A 20,693-nucleotide genomic window follows, 5' to 3' on the forward strand; every position below is an offset into this window, starting at 1 on the left:
AATTAGGAACTCTAAATATAAATACTTTCAGGAACTGATGAACACTAACAGCCCGAGACAAAAATGGAGTAAATTACGTACGTTAGGTATAGGTAAAACCGTAGAACAACATGTACCAAGCATATCACTAGAGGCTTTAAATGATTATTTCGCACGGCCAAGAATAGCCTCTACCTCCTTCCCTAAAAGTTCACTACCCTTGTTTCAACAGCATTCTGTGCATGAGCAATTCTCTTTTAGAAATATCACTTCGAATGAAGTTAAAGGTGCTATATACTCTATTACATCTAATGCCACAGGTAATGATGACATTCCCATATCGCTGATTAAAGATATCTTGGGAGCTGTTCTGCCAATACTAACACATATATTTAACTACTGCCTGACAAACGGAGTGTTCCCAGATGTTTGGAAAGATGCACTAATTAGACCCATCCCGAAGAGCTCCAAGTTAGATTCTCCTTCAGATTATCGTCCAGTATCCATCCTACCACCCCTATCCAAGGTACTTGAACGCCTAGTTCACACACAAGTTACTGAATACCTTACCAAGCATTCCCTCCTCAATCCCTTCCAATCCGGCTTCAGGAAAGGACATAGCACTGCGACAGCTTTACTACGAGTGACAGATGATATTAGACGTGCAATGGACCAACGGGACGTGACTGTACTGACATTATTAGACCTCAGTAGTGCCTTTGACACTGTCAACCCTCAGTTACTACTGCACAAACTTCGAGAACTAAATTTTAATAGTGTGTCGCTTTGGTTCTTTTCCTCTTACCTTGAAAATCGCCGGCAACGTGTGACAGTGGGAAATATGACTTCAGGGTGGCAAAGTAAGACCCTCGGTGTCCCTCAGGGGTCGGTCCTGGGACCACTGTTATTTATCATCCAAATTAATGATATATCGAAAGCTCTTAAATTCTGCAAAGTGCAAGTGTACGCAGATGATGTACAAATTTACTGTCATTCAAAACCGAGTGATATTGATACTGCAATTACTAAAATAAATACCGACCTAAAACATCTTAGTGACTATGCAAATGAAAACAGTTTACTAATAAACCCGAATAAAACTCAAGTTATTATTATTGGTACCAGTAAAAACCTATATTCCCTTAAGCAACGGGACATCTCTCCAATAATTTTAAACAATGAAATCATACCCTACTCTACTTCAGTGACTAACTTAGGAATTATTATGACTGAGACCCTAAATTGGACTCAGCAGGTGATAAGCACATGTAATAAAGTACACAAATGCTTATATCCTATGAAGCGATTCTGCAATGCATTCTCGGTTCGACTTAAAGTACAACTAATTCACTCTCTTATACTACCTATACTTGACTATTGTGACACTGTGTTGACTGAAATTACCTGCGACAGTAACAAGAAACTCGACCGGAGCCTCAGTAGCTGCGTAAGATATATATTTAATCTGCGATATGATGCTCACATATCACCATATTATAAGGAATTGTCGTGGCTTCGAGTGCACCAGCGCCGTGAATTTCACATGTTATCACTTCTGCACAAAATACTTTCTACTAATACTCCCAACTATCTTTCTTCACCTTTTTCTTACCTCTCTTCATATCATGACCACAATACGAGATCTGGCTCCTCTCTTACCATACCTGTAAACCGCACTGCTGCTTACAACCGCTCCTTTATAATCTCTGCGTCCAGGGCATGGAATTTGCTACCTGCGAACATTAGGGACAATCCCTCTCATCGCAAGTTTAAAGTGGCGTGCCGCGAGTATTTGTTGAGTAGATCCTGCTGACTTGCTGGATAATTGTTGAGTGAATGAAAGAATGAATGGGATGAATGAACGGATTATTGCAGTGGATTTTACTTTGTGTATTTTAAAATTAAGGATTCTTTTGTTGTCATTTTCAATATTATTACTATTGTCTTTGCTATTAATATTATTTGTTTTATTTGTATTTGTAAGTACTGTATAAGTTATGTACATGTATACTCGTCTAGTGGTTAAGTGTAAGAGAGGGCCTTGAGCCCTAACTTCGCCACCAATAAAGGCATTATCTATCTATCTATCAAAAGACAATTAGTCTATATTTTTCGGTCGACGGGCAGTATGACTATGGACATACCTTCAACCAGTTTTTCGCCTACATTTATTTTAGTCAAGAGGAAAATTCGCAAAAGGGCGTAAATAACATTTCGTCGATACAATAATAGTTTCCATGGCCATGAACGTGTATTGACATTAACATAGATTCTAACCAAAATTTTAGTGCAGATTTTAACAATTTTTTGTAGTTTCATATGGCAAGATTAATGCATGCCTGCGTTAGAGGTTGAAAATTAAGGATATAATTATAATGCAAGTAATAAAAATAATACATTGAAATACTGGTGCTGTGTCAATAGAGAGAAATGCGCAGGATCATATGTTACGAATTTTGACGTGCACACCCACATAAATATCATCAGTGTTAGACCCCAACAAAGTGCTAGTGACCTTACATCAGTCCGAGTAAAGGAAGTGGTTCGTTCAATAAAAAAAGTGCAGGACCCCATCTTAACGAGCCCCCAGCAGCCGTTAATGACGAGGATGAGGCAGTACTGACAGGACTTCGGAACAGAAACGCACTTCTGCGAGACATCAACAGGCAAGTACTGTAAATAAGCCACGACCCCCTACACCTAAGTTCCTCTCCGAAGTTGCCATACGAGCACCATGTAATGTTACTGCCACCAATGAGAGTTTGCTTTTACACGACACAGGGAAACATGATCCCAAACGAATTATTTTCTCTTCAGCTGATTGTCTACTTCCCTTAGCCCACGACTTTTCGCTTAAGGAACTTTTAAGACCGTTCCTGAAATATTTGGACAGCTGTATACACTGCATGGTGCGGTGCCCGATTATGTTTTTCCATTAGCACGCGTCATAACTGTTAGTTCTTACATAACTCTCTTCCCAGCCCTGAGAAATGCAGCACAGCAGAAAAAATTTGGTTGTACAATCTGAGAAAATCTTAACGCTCTACTGCATGAATTATTTTTCGTTTTCGTTTGGTGAAGAAAATTTTAAGCTTTAATGTTCAACATGCGTTCAGTGTATTAGATGTACCAGCAATTCTTAACTGGGGCTAATAGCTTAACACTCATATGTGATGTGGATTGCTATAGTTGAATATATATACGATTTTTCACGATTTCTACATGTATGCAGACGACACTGCAATCTCTGCTGTTTCTTGGCAACCACCCAGAGTTCAAAATTACCTGCAAGATGCTCTCTCCACCATCGAACCATGGCTTCGACAGTGGAGAATCAAAATCAACGTCAATAAGAGTTGTGCTACTCTTTTTTCAAAACGAACAAGAACGGACCCTGAACCACTGAATTTTTTCGGCGAAGTAATTCGGTGGTCTGATGTTACTAAGTATCTGGGTGTTTCCCTTGACAGAGCACTAACATTTAAACATCATGTTGCTAAAATTTCGGCCCAGGCACATCGCCGCCTCCATGAAATTGTTCCACTCATGAAAGCCGACAATGGGCTCAACTTGGAAAACAGACTCCTGTTATACAAATCCTCCATTCGGCCAATCCTCGAGTATGCCAGTCCCGTCTGGGGGATCGCAGCCAAAACGCACCTGCAACAAGTCCAGAGATTCCAAAATCGTGCCCTTCGCATGATTGCAGGTGCCCAATGGTTTGAACGGAATCGAGACATCCACACTGATCTCAATATTCAAGAAATTTATACCAGGATCCAAAAATCGGCTAAGAAATTTTATTCAGGTCTCAGCACAAACAAAAACCCCCTCATCTCCACTCTTGGAAACTATGAAACCGAGGGTCTCCGTCATAAGAGACCCAAGGCCATCCTAATTTAAACCACCCCTCGGGGTGCAGGTCACATCCTGACCAGTCCGATTCCGTTCAAGGTACCACCACCATCCACATCAATGCAGTATAGATAACATCAGTCGAAAGCAGCACTCAAGACCGGAACGTCGAAGGGCTAAAATGGCTCAAAGGATCCGGGCTCCAGCCCGCATATCCATTGAGACGCGTGGTCTGTCTGTCGCCAAGCTTTTTACATTCAAAGACCGAACATTACTACCTACTGGCCATGGGTACGTACTGCAAGGCGCAAGTACAGCTTGCAGAACCGTAGGTCGGTAATGTCTTTGAGGTTGAGCCAGAGGTACTCCTGAAGCCTGTGGTAATGTGATGGAGAGGGCCCACGTAAAATAAACGGTGGTTGGTTCGCGTGGATGTTGACGGGGTGGAAGGAGTACCTTTGGTTGTAAGGTTATTTTGTCTTCTGTTATGTATACATATATAAAACAAGGCATCACTGGGATAAGTGTTTAATTGATTGTACAGTTGAAGGTGTGGCGTAAAACTACCTCTGTCTACAATATTTATCCATTTATACAGGTGAAAAGTTATTTGTTGCCTAAAGGCAACAGTATGCAGTAGAGGGTTAATGGACTTTGAGTTGGCAGCAATGAACGCGGTCAGGAATGTGGTTGATTGTCCCACTATACACAGGCTATTTAGTGCCATGTCCTAGACTGACCTTGATGCCATGCTGTGACGCAATGTGGTCGCAAAGCACCATACAATGAAAATCAAGAAGTGCGAGACTCGGATGACATGTTACTTGCCCTTCCTTTTTCATCAGTTAAGGATGCCCTGGAAGTGCTCGAAATGGTACTGGCCGTCATTCACGCGGATGTTATTGGACTTGCCGAATACTTTGAAGTTACTTATATCCAGGGCAGACGAGCAAGAGGACGACATGCGGCAATTCCAGCGCGATTCCCAACCCCTCCCCCTCCCCAAGTGTGTAATGTTCACGAGCATGCTGTACGTGGACATCAAAGAACAAACAACGTAGTTGAGTGTTAGCATTCCAAATTCCTGTAAAATAACTGTTACTCACCATGCTAATATTTGGAAGTTTCTAGACAATATTCGCAAGGACCAGCATGAAAACAGCATAATTGTAACACAACTACTAAGAGGACACCACAATGTTAAGCTGCCTATTAAAAAGTAATATATTATAAATCACGCAAGAATTGAAAATATTATACGAAAGTATGATTCGGAAATTTATGACCTACAGAAGTACAAAATATGCCCTAAAAACTAGCTAAATATGACCTGAAACGATAAAATATGACATGAATTTTACGGATAGGTAGCAGGCATTACTGTAGAGTATTACTGACATTAAAGGTATTTAGTAAGAGAACATGTTCTAGCACGCCTGTAGCGACACCATTGCTCCTCTGAAGGGAGAGGCCTCCAAGACGGTGACGCCGTCTCTCAGGCCGGGAGATTTGTTGCGGTGAAGGAGATGCTCGGAGAAGGTGAGGGGGTGGGCGGCCGTGGCCTATACAAGGAACTGTCCCGGCATTCGCCTTAGTGCAGGAGAATGGAAAACCAGGGAAAACCGTTCTCAGAACAGCCGACGGTTGGGGACAACCGTGAGGTCCAGCCGTATCCCGTCTCCCGAATTCAGAGGCGTAGAGCCACGGTAGAGCCGTGGCCACCCCTCCTCTGCTCGGTTGGCCGGTCAGTGTGCAGAGTTGTTGGACTACGGAGTAGCCGTGGCCACTTATGGGTCGAGACCCACTCTGCATCTACCGACGACAAATAGGCAACATTTTCAGTTGACAAAATGTCTGTTGACTGATTTCGCCTAATAGTTCCGACGAGTCATTTGATACCGTGGCAGGCAATAACGAAAGTGACAGTGAAGTTTTTGGCAGTGGTTGATGGTTGGATACATAAAGACCTTGAAAGAATGCTAGAGTAGTTTCTGGGTAATACCACGCTCTGTTATGCGTCCAGTAACCTCTCAGACATTCCCCCTGTTGGTGCGGATGGCAGAATAACTTCCCCGGCATCCCCTACCTGTCGTAAGAGGCGACTAAAAGGTGACTCTTGTCTTGGGTGCATGTGTTGGTGACCACGGGATGTTTAGCTGAGTCCTGGAATTTCTTCCACTTGCTTGCGCAAACCTTCTCACTTCATCTATTCTACCTCATCTCCCTTGGTCAGCTCTTGTTATTTTCCGACCCCGGCGGTATTAGAGCACTCGAGGTCTAGGGAGTCTTTCATCTTTACGTTCTTCGCGACACTTGTCTTTCTTTGGCCGATACCTTCATTTTTCGAAGTGTCGGACCCCTTCCAACTTTTTCTTCTAATTTGTATTAATAGAGGATGGTTGTCGAGTTGTACTTCCGCTTGAAACAATAATCACCACCACCACCACAACCTCCTCTCAAGTATTCCAGTGGTAGTGAAGTGTTTCCATGGTGACGATTTTTTTGAAATCCTCATGGAATAATAGAACTTGTATCACAAGTAACATGCTGATAGGTATAAAAGATCCCCAACGACTTAGAGGAATAATATAAAGGGGCGAAAGGTTGATATTAGCGCTCCTTACGGAAGTCGCAAGCTAGAGTCACTCGCTCGCCTGCACCTTGGTTAACTAGAGATATAAAAGCAACAGTGGCTCTCCGTGACGCAATATTCCACCGATATAAGGAAACAAATAATGAAATAGATTTTCAACAGTATCGTCTTTTACGTAACAGAACAAAGCAATTAATTCGCAATAGCAAATTTAATCACATTAAAAATGTAACAAGGAACTTGAATGCACGTGACACCTGGAACCAACTTCGAGCTTTGGGAGTTGGACAATGTACGGAGCCTCACGTGCTAACTATGTCTCTCGATGCACTAAACCATAAAGGAATCTCAACCTCAAAATCATATCCATCTAAATGAAAGAATCACTGATCCTACAGAAAACGAATATAATTTCTCTTTTCACGCTGTCAGTGTAAATGATGTAAAGCATATTATGAGTTCAGTTAAGTCGCAAGCTAAAGGAACAGATAACATCCCAATAGCCTTTATAAAAAAAACGTTATTGGCGCTGTCCTACCAATCATTACCCACATTGTAAACTACTGTCTAACGACAGGGACGTTTCCAACTGCATGGAAGGATGCTCTAGAAGCCCAATATTAAAGCAAACCACAACAAATGCGTCATCTGATTACCGGCCCATTACGATTCTTCCTCACTCTCTCGAAAGTTCTTGAACGAATTGTACACGAGCAGCTAGCAGAATTCTTAACCAGTCATTCTCTTTTTGACCCATTGCAATCTGGCTTTAGAAAGGGATACAGTAATACGACTGCCCTTCTTAGGGTAACAGATGACATAAGACTAGCAATGGGCAAACGGCAGGTGACGATACTGACACTCCTTGACTTTAGTAAGTTAGTGCGTTTGACACGGTAAATATAGACATACTATTGTCCAAGCTCCGCTCTCTGCATATCGGCCCCTACAGCCCTATTTTATTTAAAGCCGTACCTTGAAAACCGTCGCCATTGCGTAGTGGTAAACAATCAAAGATCCCAATGGGCTCTAAAATCATCCGGTGTCCCTCAAGGGTCTGTTCTAGGGCCCCTATTGTTCGTCTTGCATATTAATGACATATACTACACACTTCAGTAACTACCACTAATATGCTGATGATATATAATATACAAACACACCTCTGTAAACAATTTACATGAAACAGTTCAGCATATTGATTCAGATATTGAAAGGCTTACCGCCTATTCTATAAAACAACCACTTAATTCTAAATACTCATAAAATACAATTATTATTATACGAAACTCTAAATTGTTACATCTAATTAGAAATGTCAATCTTCCTCCAGTCATCATCAATGACATTGCTGCACCGTACCTTAACAATGTGACTAATCTTGGAATCTCCATCAGTGAGAATCTGACTTGGAATGAACACGTAACAAATGTATGTAGGAAGGTTCATGCAACTCTATATCCGCTGAAACGTCGCGAGAATGCTTTTCCTCAAAGCCTTAAATTAAAATTAATCCAAGCACTACTATTAACATTTTTAGACTGCTATGATACGGTACTAGTCAATCTAAACGCTGAACAAGCTTTGAGACTTCACCGAGCACAAAACTCATGCGTACGATATGCCTTCCAACTGCGACATGACTTTCATGTTACACCATATTTCAGAACATTGGAATGGCTACGCATAAATGAACGAAGGAATTTTCACCTAATGACACTCTTTATCAAGTACTCTCGACGAACACCCCTAATTACCTATTTTCTAATTTTCGTTTCCTTTCCTCATTCCATGAAATTAGTACCCGTTCTGGTTGCTTGCTTAAAATTCCACTAAATCGAACGAATTCCTACAACAATTCCTTTTTAGTTAATGCATCGAGACTCTGGAATACACTCCCAATGGACACTCGGCACGTTACTTCCTCTCAAAAATTCAAATCTGCCTGCCGAAAGTTTCTCCTGGAATCATATAACTGAGCTGTGTGAGTCATTGTGTGTATGTTTGTGAATGTTTTTTAAATCTCTTATGCACTTCAATTATTATTATTATTATTATTATTATTATTATTATTATTATTATTATTATTATTATTCCTCTTAATATCACTGTTGTAAAACTAATTGCTTTACTGATTTGTAACTTATTCTTAGTTTATCTGTCCGTAGTATTATTTCTTTATAGAATTACTGTTTCTTATTTTTTTTTACATTTATAAATGTTATTGTTTAAAGTGGTTAAATGTAAGAGAGGGCCGTGAGTCCTAACTTCGCCACAAATTTAAGTCGGAAATAAATAAATAAATAAATAAATAAATAAATAAATAAATAAATAAATAAATAAATAAATAAATAAATAAATAAATAAATAAATAAATAAATAAAAGGCAGCCATGTTTTATAGGACGAAAACGAAGTATAGGAAGCGGTGAGAAACATTTTGATTACTACAAAATAAATTATTTTAGAAGCGAATCATCACCAGTACAACTGAACAACATTTCCATATCAGCCTAGTGGACTTTGTAGTAAAAATTTAAATTATTCCATCTTGTACGGTAAAAAGGTATGTTGGAGATGGGTCACTGGGGTCGCAGGTGTGAATTGCGTCGCACCTGTGGACTTGGCCCTGCTCTACGGTCGGATGCCCTTTTTAATACTAATCCTATGTAGAGGAGTGTATTCGCTCTTGCGATTTTCTGTAGTGGTTGGTTGTTTGGTGTGTTCTCTGTGTACATGAAGGGGGGTGTATTAGGACAAACACCGTCCACCAGTCAGAGGAATTAACCAGACATCGTTAAAATGCCCGCCCAAGGCCGCGAATCGAACCCGGGACTCTCTGAGTCACATGCCTTGACGCTAATCATTCAGCCAACAATGTCATTAACATTCCCTTGTTCTCTTCTCCGCGGATTTCCCTATTTTGTCTCTTAATGTAGGCGGGCTTCACGGTTGATTCGTGAGTATACACCAAAACACATGGAACGCCTCAAGGGTTTCATCTCAGACCTTTTCTCTTATTCATATCCGTTAATGTGTTAGGAGCTCTTATATCCTCACTATAATGTAATTGTTTTCCTATTATGTACAAATCATTAAGAATTGCTCGCAGGTTAATGCTATATAATGTACAAAAGTGCTGCCTCATGCTGGACATGAAGCAAGCCTTGAGAGCAGGTCTCTTAAGTCATTTATTTTAATTTTTACAGGGGATATTTGGAAAATTTCAATGTTCGTTGTTTCTAATTTTACCAGTATTTAAATGCCGCTGCTGGCGATGTGCGAAAGGAAGGCCAACGAGGCTAGCTGCACAAGGCACGGTATCGTGCACACGGAAATAAGTGAAATCTCATTATTACGGACAAATGCATGTGAATCTAGTCCTAATTACACAGAGGTGTACAAAATACTATACTAGGCTTAACTAAAATTGGCATCTGACAGGTAAGGTTGGAGGGAGGAGCACTACACGTGCCATTTCACGATGTTGCCACATTCCAGCATTCCTTTCTACATGCTGTTACCCCTCGCTTCCGGCTCACTTGTTCCCTCCTTCATTCTGACCGCTGTGATCTGTTGTAGACTACCCGGCCAGGCGGTGTCGTCCCACTTGCGATCGCTCTTATACAAACAATCAGGTTCTTATCAGTGACAGTGACAGGTTTGGCAACTCCCAGCAAGACGAGCTGCCCTGAAGTTTTATCTCCATGGCAACCGTAGTCGCCCCACCCTCGTTTCCATGGCAACTACACAGCCACTCCCTTTATCCCGACTCGGCAGGCAGTAAACGGACCTCCCTCTAAGAAATGTCACACACCAACTCTTATTATTAGCAGTATAGACTCCTTCTCCTGGCCTTATTTCTACAGTTAGTCTGCAGTTCATGTCGGATTCACGACCAGATAGCATTTCTGACACCAACCCTACCGGAAATGATGTACTCTCTATTTCATGTTTCTGATGCTAGGGTGTACCAGGAGCGGAAATTCATAGAACAGTCACTCGTCTGTTATTCAGAATCATATCATGTCCTTGTTTAATATTGACATTAGTTATGGCTGCAGATGGACGCCCGGATCTTTACTCATTCTTCACGCTCGTGCGACCCCTCTTAAACTGTTCAATCCACCGGTAAATACTTCGCGGTGGCAAAACATTGTCCCCTTAGTATGATGAAAGTCTTCTATGAATTTCCGCTCCTGGTACACCCTCAGACTATTAAAAAAAAAAAACGGAAAATGGATTACGCAACGCTGTTCTTCCTTGCTGCAAACAGAGAGTGGCGCGGTCATCTTTACGTCGCAACAGCGCAAGCTGCACTGATCTGATAGTGTGAAATGTAAATACATATTATTGACTAGGCGGATTGTCCATCTCTCTATTTACTGAGCTTCAAAACTATTATGTCTTGTGTTTTGTAATGGTTTAGTGCAAGCAAGTTAACATTGTCATTGGAAATTATGCCTGGCCAAGAGCATTGGGTGATTTCCGTCAAAAGAGCAGTGTTACTAAAATGTTACAAACTTTGGGCTGGGAAGACTTGGGAGTAAGGAGACGAGATGCTCGACTATGCGGTATGTTTCGAGGTATCAGCGGTGAGTTAGCGTGGAATGACGTGAGTATAAGAATAAGCTTGAGAGGAGCTTTTAAAAGTAGGAAAAAAATGGCACATGGCTTTTAATGCCGGGAGTGTCCGAGGATATATTCTGCTCGTCAGGTACAGGTCTTTTGATTTGACTCCCGTAGGTGACCTGCACGTCGTGATGAGGATGAAATGATGATGAAAACGACACATACACCCAGTCCTCGTGCCAGCGAAATTAACCAATGAGGGTTAAAATTCCCGACCTTGCCGGGAATCGAACCCGGGACTCCTGTTAGTAAAGACCAGCACGCTAATCATTTAGCCATGGAGCCGGACAAAAGTAGGAAAACCGGGCGAGTTGGCCGTGCGGTTAGGGGCGCGCAGTTGTGAGCTCACATCCGGGAGATGGTGGGTTTGAATCCCACTGTCGGCAGCTCTGAAGATGGTTTTCCGTTTTCACACGAGGCAAATGCTGGGGCTGTACCTTAATTAAGGCCGCGGCCGCTTCCTTCCCATTCCCAGGCCTTTCCTGTCCCATCGTCGCCATAAGATCTATCTGTGTCAGTGCGACGTAAAACAAATAGAAAAAAAGAAATATAATATGAAGATAACGTTCGAATTCAAGAGGACAGATTGGGACAAATATTCATTTATAGAAGGAAGAGTAAAGGATTGGAATAAATTATCAAAGGAAATGTTCGATAAGTTTCCAAGTTCGTTGAAAACATTTAAGAAATGGTTAGGTAAACAATTATAAATAAATGTAAATAGGAGGAGAACAATCACTAGGGAATCTGCCACCTGGGCGACCGCCCTAAATGCAGATCATTGTTGAGTGATTGATTGTTTTAAAATAATAATGTTAGGCAGGGGGGGTCCTGTAATTTGACTGATAAGTGTAACAATGCAATCGGATTTACACGGGGTATGACGGTTCTCGGCGCAATTTGACGCAATTGGATCCATGGCGCGTGGATGGGCGTATCTAAAGAAACAATTCTGAAATGTGTTGACTGAGGAAATGGAATGTCTCCCTGAAGTCCTTCGCAGTGAATTATGATACGTGGGTGTTTTTAGTGATTTCGATAATGTGTTGAAAGCCCACAATGATATTCCTGACACAACTGATGTATTGTTACAAAAAGTAATTTCAGAAGAAGACGAAGAAGAAGAAACTATTTCTGTCCCCAAGGAATCACCTACTAATCAAAAAGCCATGCAGTGTATTAATGAGTTGGAACGTTATGCGTTTGTGTATAACCTACCAGAAATTATAGAACGTCTGTCCGGCTCCATGGCTAAATGGTTAGCATGCTGGCCTTTGGTCACAGGGGGGTTCGATTCCCGGCAAAGTCGGGAATTTTAACCATCATTCGTTAATTTCCCTGGCACGGGGCTAGGTGTATGTGTTGTCTTCATCATCATTTCATCCTCATCACGACGCGCAGGTCGCCTACGGGAGTCAAATCAAAAGACCTGCACCTGGCAAGCCGAACCCGTCCTGGGATCTCCCGGCACTAAAAGCCATACGCCATTTCATTTTTTCATTGAACCTCTATTTGGATTACGTAGGAAAGTCGAATCACAATCAGCAAGACAGTCGAAAAGTAAAACAGTCTTGTGACTGACTTTTTCGCTAACCAGTAAGAGGTGATCCATATGGCCCTGAGGTTCACTCAGCCTACACCAAAAATGAGTACCAGGTTAATTCCAGGGGGCAAGGGCAGCCGGGCGTAGAGCTAACCACTCTACCCCATCAAGTGCCGCGATTAACAATGGTGGAAGCCTTTACCTTCCACTCCTCCAAGGGCCTTCATGGCCTGTATGGAGGTGTCTTTGTCTTTGTAGTAAGAGGTGATCTGTGAACAGTACACTATGCGAAATAAAACATAAGACACTACTGTAGTGCCTTTTTAACAAAAATGTAGTAGGCATGAAATTCAGTGTACTGTATATAAATTCAAAGAACCACTGTTTTTACGCACTAGCTCAGAGTTTTTCCTTTCCTGAACTGTCAGTGTACCTTAGAAGTATTGTACACTCACCCTGTAGATTGGACATCCCACTACATTGGACACATTTTTAAGGAACTGCAGGTGTCCAACTTAGAGCGCTTTCACTGTATTACGTACAATCATGACCTATTTTATATTAAATGTTTAACACAATTACAGTAATTGGCGTTATTTAATTCAATAGAATGGCACCAGGCATCTGCCATGGAAAGTGGTATTTTACGTTAGGAGGGAGAATTTTGAAACGAGTAACGTAAACTTAAAGTTAGTGGCTTTTGTGTACAATATTTTATTTCATTTTATGGCGAATGTACTTTTTGGAATTAAATATCCAATTAGAAATAATTTTGACATCATTACGCAAATCATCCATGTTTGACTCGTGCAGTGACGCTTGTTTTGTTGTGTTGTGAGTAAGTTACAAAGAAAGATATAAGAGGTGTGTACCTGGAATCATGTGGTAGTAAACCGACAAAATTAATGTTATTTGAAGGAGTGAACAGTCCACTGACCTACTAGAGTCGTAAACATGGTCCTCCGGTCCTGGATTAATGAAGATGGGTGATTTCCGACAAAAGAGTAGCGTTACAAAAACGTTGCAAAGTTTGGGCTGGGAAGATTTGGGAAAAAGGAGACGAGCTGCTCGATTAAGTGGTATGTTCCGAGCTGTCAGTGGAGAGATGGCGTGGGACATCAGTAGACGAATAAGTTTGAGTGGTGTCTTTAAAAGTAGGAAAGATCACAATATGAACATAAAGTTGGAATTCAAGAGGACAAATTGGGGCAAATATTCGTTTATAGGAAGGGGAGTTAGGGACTGGAATAACTTACCAAGGGAAATGTTCAATATTTTCCAATTTATTTGCGATCATTTAAGAAAAGGCTACGAAAACAACAGACAGTGAATCTGCTACCTGGGCGACTGCCCTAAGTGCAGATCAGTAGTGATTGATTGAAGATAATACGAACTTTGCGACATACTGTAATATATGCGATATTTACCCAACGGAAATGGATTAAGCTATATATTAGTCATTTTGGTGATGGCGGCCGGTTATTTGGGATGGTAATGCAGAGACCCCATTTCTGCTGAAGATGGGTACCACGGTGCTGCAATCAGTATGAGAAACAATTGAACAAGGTTAAGTGAGGTGTACTCTTATTCATGATCTCTCTGACTGTCCGTGTTTACACTTCTGTGAATTGGAGTTCAAATAATCAGAGACGATTTCTAATAAAACAGTACGGTAAAGTAAGGTAGGGGGCCCATATTTCGTTCCCTAAGCTGATCTGGACTTGTAGAAATTCATGAATATTATGGACAAGTCTACAAATTGGTATATATATTCTCCACTTACGGATAAGTTACAATGAAACTGTTATAACGTAAGATAATCAGTATTTGACATAAGCATGAACACTAAAAGAAAACCACCAAAATGTGTTCGTAATTTCGTCCCCCACCAAATTTATGAAAAGTACAATTAATTTTGGCCGGCCCGGTGGTGTAGGGGTAACGTGCCTGACTCTTACCCGGACGCCCCGGATTCGATTCCCGGCCAGGTCAGCAATTTTTACCTGGACCTGAGGGCTGGTTCGAGGTCCACTCAGCCTACGTGATTAGAATTGAGGAGCTATCTGACGGTGAGATAGCGGTCCCGGTCTCGAAAGCCAAGAATAACCGCCGAGAGGATTCGTCGTGCTGACCACATGACACCTCGTAATCTGCAGGCCTTCGGGCTGAGCAGCGGTCGCTTGGTAGGCCAAGGCCATTCAAGGGCTGTAGTGCCATGGGGTTTGGTTTGGTTTGGTACAATTAATTTTAATATATTTTTCCTAACCTTACTAAACACTTTGTCCGGCTCCATAGTTAAATGGTCAGCGTGCTGGCCTTTGGTCACAGGGGTCCTGGATTTGATTCCCGGCAGGGTAGGGAATTAAAACTATAATTGTTTAATTTCACTGGCATGGGGGCTGGGTGTATATGTCGTCTTCATCACCATTTCATCCTCATCACGACGTCAGATCGAAAGACCTGCATCTGGCGAGCCGAACTTATCCTCGGACACTCCCGGTACTAAAAGTCATACGCCATTTCTTTACCAAACACTTTCTATAATGGATTACTTGAAGGCCATTTATGAAAAATGTTTTCTTGGTATTCTTTTTAACATAGTCCTTCAGCATTGTTCGTGGGATGTCAAACGCTTTACTTGCACGTTTGTAACCCATTATCTTGTCCCTTACTGACTTAATAGCCTTTTTCATACCCTCCTTATCCCACTGCTTGCGTTTTCCCATCTGAAAATAATAATATTTATAAATAACCAATAAAATGATGGGGGACGAAATTACGAACATTCCCTAATGTATTATACTGGTCGCTACAGTAATCCTCTGCAACCACCTCACTGTTGCGATTACACGCCAGGAACTACACCACGCGACTGAAATGCAGTCCATTGTTTCTAGGAATAAAAGGCTCTTAATTTGAATGCTGCACTTACTCAGCTCAGCTTGAAACATGTATCTTCCTTGTACACGGAAACTAAACGTGGTGTACACAACCAACTCTCACAACAAGACAACGGGATGAGGCTACGCGTGTGCGCGCGGTTAAACATTAGGTACCAACCGTGCAAATTGGAAATCCCTAGGGGGGAAAAATTAGGTGCGGGGACGGAATTTGCCACTCCCCCCACCCTACCTTATCATTTTCTCTACTCGTTTGAGTGCGGAAAGGAGGCAATTACGTCATAGTATGAAATAAAAAAATATTATAACCACACATTTGATCAATACGGTAGGCATGAAAATGTTTTAATGGTTATGCGAAAATATGAAAATGAGGTTAATTGAATGAACAATAACAATATAGTTGAAGACTGAATAAATGACGTAACATACAGCACTGAGGAAAAATGTAAATGAAGTTAACTGTATTATTATTCATTCAATTAACTTTCTGCCGGTGAGTTTTCACTGAGTACTCCAGACAAAATCGGGACACAGTAATCTTAGATTTTGAATAGCTATAAAACGATTAAAAAGGAGAGTGAGTACCATCATTGTTAACTGCTAGAGGTTGAGCTAGATCAGAGTAAGGAGGTGAATCACCACTTTCCCCACTCGTATCTATAGCACCTTAGCGTATAACAAAACTGTCTACAACACCTCACAATAACCCATCTTTCTCATAGAATTTCCCAGTTTGATAACGTGTTGGTCGAATCTCTCCTAGCCGACGGTTGCCACAGATGCCATAGAATTTGCTTTCTTTTTCTGCCGCTTCATTTACGAGATGACACCCGTAACTTAATGTTCTCCTCTTTTGATTTTGCCCCAGGTCAGCTTGATACATTGAGCTTACACATGCAAGGAGGCAAGTGCAGAACTGTATATGCATGCGATCTCAGTAATTCATCGAAAGAGTTTTTTACTCACCCACTTACGGAAATTCACTCCATTCTTTTAGTCATGATAAATCCCGTGGCCTTTCCTCCACTAATAAACAACTTTGTTCCATCGATAAAACTACAGTACTACTAGAACCAGCATGGACGTGTATCAGTCTACTTGAAGAATTCTTGTGTATGACAGACATTACGGTGTCTTTACACAGTGTTACACTGAAATAACAAGGGAAATAACGAGCAATAACAAATGGCAAAAATCTGAGAAAGAAACACGTACGAACGCAGATCCAGGCAATGGCAATGAACATAGAGACGGCTGGATTACAACTGACAGAACCAGGGCTGCTAGATGAAGGTACAAATAGGTCGCCTGGGTTGTTATCACAATATTTGCGATAGTGGTTGGGCTGGCGAATACCCCTTTGCCTTGAGCCTCACCAGACAAATGCATTCTTCTCATCTCCCGACAGTACGCATCTTGTATGCACTCTTCTTCTTCTTATTTTCTACCGCTTTTACCCACAGATGTGGGGTCGCGGGTGGGAACTGCGTCACACATGTGGACTTGGCCCTGTTTTACAGCCGGATGCCCTTCCTGATGCCAACTCTATACGGAGGGATGTAATCACTATTGCGTGTTTCTGTGATGGTTGGTAGTGTAGTGTTTTGTCTGTATATGAAGAGGAGAGTGTTGGAACATACACAAACACCCAGTCCCCGAACCGTATGCACTCATTTGCAAAAATAAAGTGCCCACTATAAAGGAATCGCTCGAGTACCGAGAGTTACAACACAGTCAGCATAGCCCGGCGTGTTACCCATTCGTGCTTAAGGCTGATTGTTTACGCCGAATGGTCACTAGGGGCCATATATTCCTCCCTCATTCATGGATTCAAGACGCCGAATAAGTGTCAGCAGCAGTCCGGAACCGTTTCAAAATAACTGTTGTGATTCCCCCCCCTCCCCCATCTCTATTGTACACTTGTTATTGTTCCAGGTGGAGACAGGACGTGGCGCGAACTGTTAACACTTCCTAATATCCTCAAAGAGTTCAACCCGAACCTGATGGGGTACTCGCTGGGGGATTCATTGTCTCATCACCGGTCATCACAGTTCAATGTCGCCGACCCAGCAGCTATGAGTCAGGATACTCATTTCCAAGCTCGTAACCTGTGGAAACGCATGCGTGGGGACAGCCGTATCGACTTCAACAATGACTGGAAGGTACTAAGTTCCATTTTCTGCCATGTCACTGAAATTCGTTTTCATGAATGTATGCCTTTGCTGGCAAGATGTAGTGTTTACAGTGCGCTATGTCTTCTGGTATGTGCTAGAATAAAATTGTTACTTTCATTGACTTGTCTCAGTCCCTTCCTTGGCTTTGACAATATGAAAGTGGCTGAGGTATGAGTGACGCTAGTAATGCCATTCCTTATGCAGCCAGTCCCTACTATGAATGGTGTGAAAACGTCGCTCATAGGGTCGGTTGGTGCAGGCATTTCAGTGGGCTTGGCAGACTGATGTGCAATAGCAACTTCTGGCTCGGTGAGAAAAGCAACGGGAAACTACCTCACTTCTCATTTCCCTAGTACGCCTATTCCGTGACACCTAGGCCATCTATGACAGCTAATGCTGAACCTGTTGCGGATCCAACCATCCTTCGGGCTGAATACCCAACATACACACATTGCTAGTTAGGATACCATTCATCCCGTTTTCTTAAGAAAAAGTCCCGGTGTCCGGAAAGAAAGCCCGTGAGTGTGTATGTGAGATTACTTATTAACGAAGTATGACTTGGAAGATCTTGAGGTACATATACGGGAACAAATTTAGGAAAAGAGTGGTCTATCTCCGCAAAAACAGCGATTGGTTGCGCGTTAAAATGACGACGTTTGTAGAAGCAGATAACTAAGGCGATGTCGGGACAGTTCCTAGAATAGGCCACGGCCGCCAACCCCCTCACCTTCTCCGAGCATCTTCTTCACCGCTCAAATCTCCCGGCCTGAGAGACGGCGTCACCGTCTAAAAGGCCTGCCTCCCCCTTCGGGGGAAGAATGATAACTTTCTTATAGTAGTAGAAGCAGACTTTGCTCAAAAGAAGAGACATTTGTCCTCCACGTAAGTTATCACATGAGTGAGCCGATAGAAGTCGAAGACGAAAACTGCCGCCATTGCTGGAAACACATACAGTAAGGTTGCTACGGAAATGTTTGCAATATTCTGGCAGGCATGATTCTGCCAATTAGTAGAAACCAAGTATCAAATTTCTCCCCCAGAAAGGAATATGCAAATACGTGAGAGCCCATTAAGGGGCAATCAATGAAGCATTAGCCTTTTTTTGTGAACAAAAACTTTACAAAGCAGCAGATCACCTTATCGCATGCTACTTGGGACAAAAGAGCGATGATATCCAGATGAAACTGAAATCACTAACTACTCTACGGAGGTAGCCTATAACTGCAATCCTTACTTCGTCGTATCGTACAGCGTTTAGTGTCGTACAGCTAGAAATATTCTAGCAGGCATGGGTGGGTTTAGACACGCGTCCTACACTTAATATGGGAGAATGCGATGGCGCTGCTGGACAAAGTCATTACAAGCAACTCTGTTTCCGGCAACGGAAGAGGATATTTATGGTAAGTATACATTTGCTCTGTCAAGGATGCCACTGTATATGGCCACGTATTCTGCTGTTAGTAGCAACTCTCAAAGTTATTTCGAGCTGGAACGAAAGTCACGACTTAACAAAGGAAGAAATGTTGTAACATAAACTCACAGATAAATGCATTACCTCCCACTGTTCTACACATACACGTTCGTGAACTTTTTGTGAGGGAGAAACCTGTCCTCGCAATGATCGACGGAAAGATGTGCTGTCTGCTCTCAAACCAAGTAATACAAAATTTTCATGTGTGCAGGACAACTCCTTTACAAATGAACAAACTTAGCCTTGTTGAGCCTAAACATTCAAATGTAAAAGCGGTAGGTTTTTCAAGCCATCACTCGTGATTAAAATTTTCGAGTTCATCTTACACATATAATACAGATAAGGCCCTAAATCGTGGCATATACGCAAAGAAAATAAATCTGAAGTTGAAAAAAAAGACGAATACAAGACTGATTACTCAAAGAAATGGGCTTGTCGACATACCCAAACTAGACTTTGGCACGACCAATTACGGGAGTAGTGCGTGGAGGTTCTCTGAATATCCAGCTTTAACATCGGATATTACTGGCGTAGATGAAGAGCTAATTCGACGATTTGGAAGCATCTTTAAAACCATCACCAGTGAGTACAACATTAACATTGAAGAGTTTGGAAAATATTGCTTCGATATGGCAGAATAACATGTTGAAAATGAACAGTGGTATTATATGCCATAAGATGTGCATAAGATGGTGTTTACTTGATTAAGGCAACCGTTCTACCAATTGGGATGATGTCAGAGGAAGATCAAGAAGCCTACAACAAGGACTATAAGAACCTCAGGGAACATCATACGCATGGATTCTGCAAACGCGGTACAATGACTGACTTGCTGCATGTACTATTAATTTTCCGAGACCCCATTACAAGCAGTCTGCGAGTCAAGTGCCAGAAGAGAAGTAAGAATACCGGTATATATATTTTTGATGTACTGAGAATACTCGAAAATTCAACACGCGATGCAGATAAGGAAGACGATTCTGGAAACTGAATAGCCATTCATCTCTCTGAATCCTGTAAATATTTGAATTTTGTATTTAGTTTATCAATAATTCTAAATGTCTTATTTTAGGTAAGCAATAGTTAACACAAATCCGTTTGCCCTGAACTGTATAAATATATTTTAAACATATTTAGTATTTTGTAGACATCAACACACTAAACAGATATGAAGATTATGATGATGATGATGTTTGTTGTTTAAAGGGGCCTAATAGCTGGGTCATTGGCCACTAATGATACGAGGTGCAACAAAATAAAACGATAATTAAAACTTCAAAATGTATCCACCGACCTAAAATATAAAACGAATGATGATGAAAAAATGACCATGAATTCAAAGCAATCAGTGGATCCAGTTCACAATGCCTTATTTTCTGAGATGATGCTTATACAAGAAGGGGTCCAAAATCCAGGTCACTGACCCGTCATCATAGTGCTAATCACTGGTAAAGCAGAACCTTGTTATTCCTCCTATAGTGGTACTAATCACAGATAACGTAGACTCATGGTGTTCCTCGCACGGTGGTACTAATCACAGGTAATGC

At 41.7% G+C, this 20,693-nt stretch overlaps 1 protein-coding gene across 1 annotated transcript in view; it reads left to right on the forward strand.

Moving 5' to 3' along the window:
- Positions 1–20,693, forward strand: part of LOC136879320 (phospholipase B1, membrane-associated-like) — a 165,183-nt gene that overhangs the window by 95,556 nt on the left and 48,934 nt on the right. Inside the window, exon 5 of the mRNA XM_068229066.1 lies at positions 17,437–17,663. Coding sequence (XP_068085167.1) covers positions 17,437–17,663 — 227 coding nt within the window. The remainder of the gene's footprint in view (positions 1–17,436; positions 17,664–20,693) is intronic.

The sequence above is a fragment of the Anabrus simplex genome, chromosome 8 (assembly GCF_040414725.1).
Source record: "Anabrus simplex isolate iqAnaSimp1 chromosome 8, ASM4041472v1, whole genome shotgun sequence".
Classification (NCBI taxonomy): domain Eukaryota; kingdom Metazoa; phylum Arthropoda; class Insecta; order Orthoptera; family Tettigoniidae; genus Anabrus; species Anabrus simplex.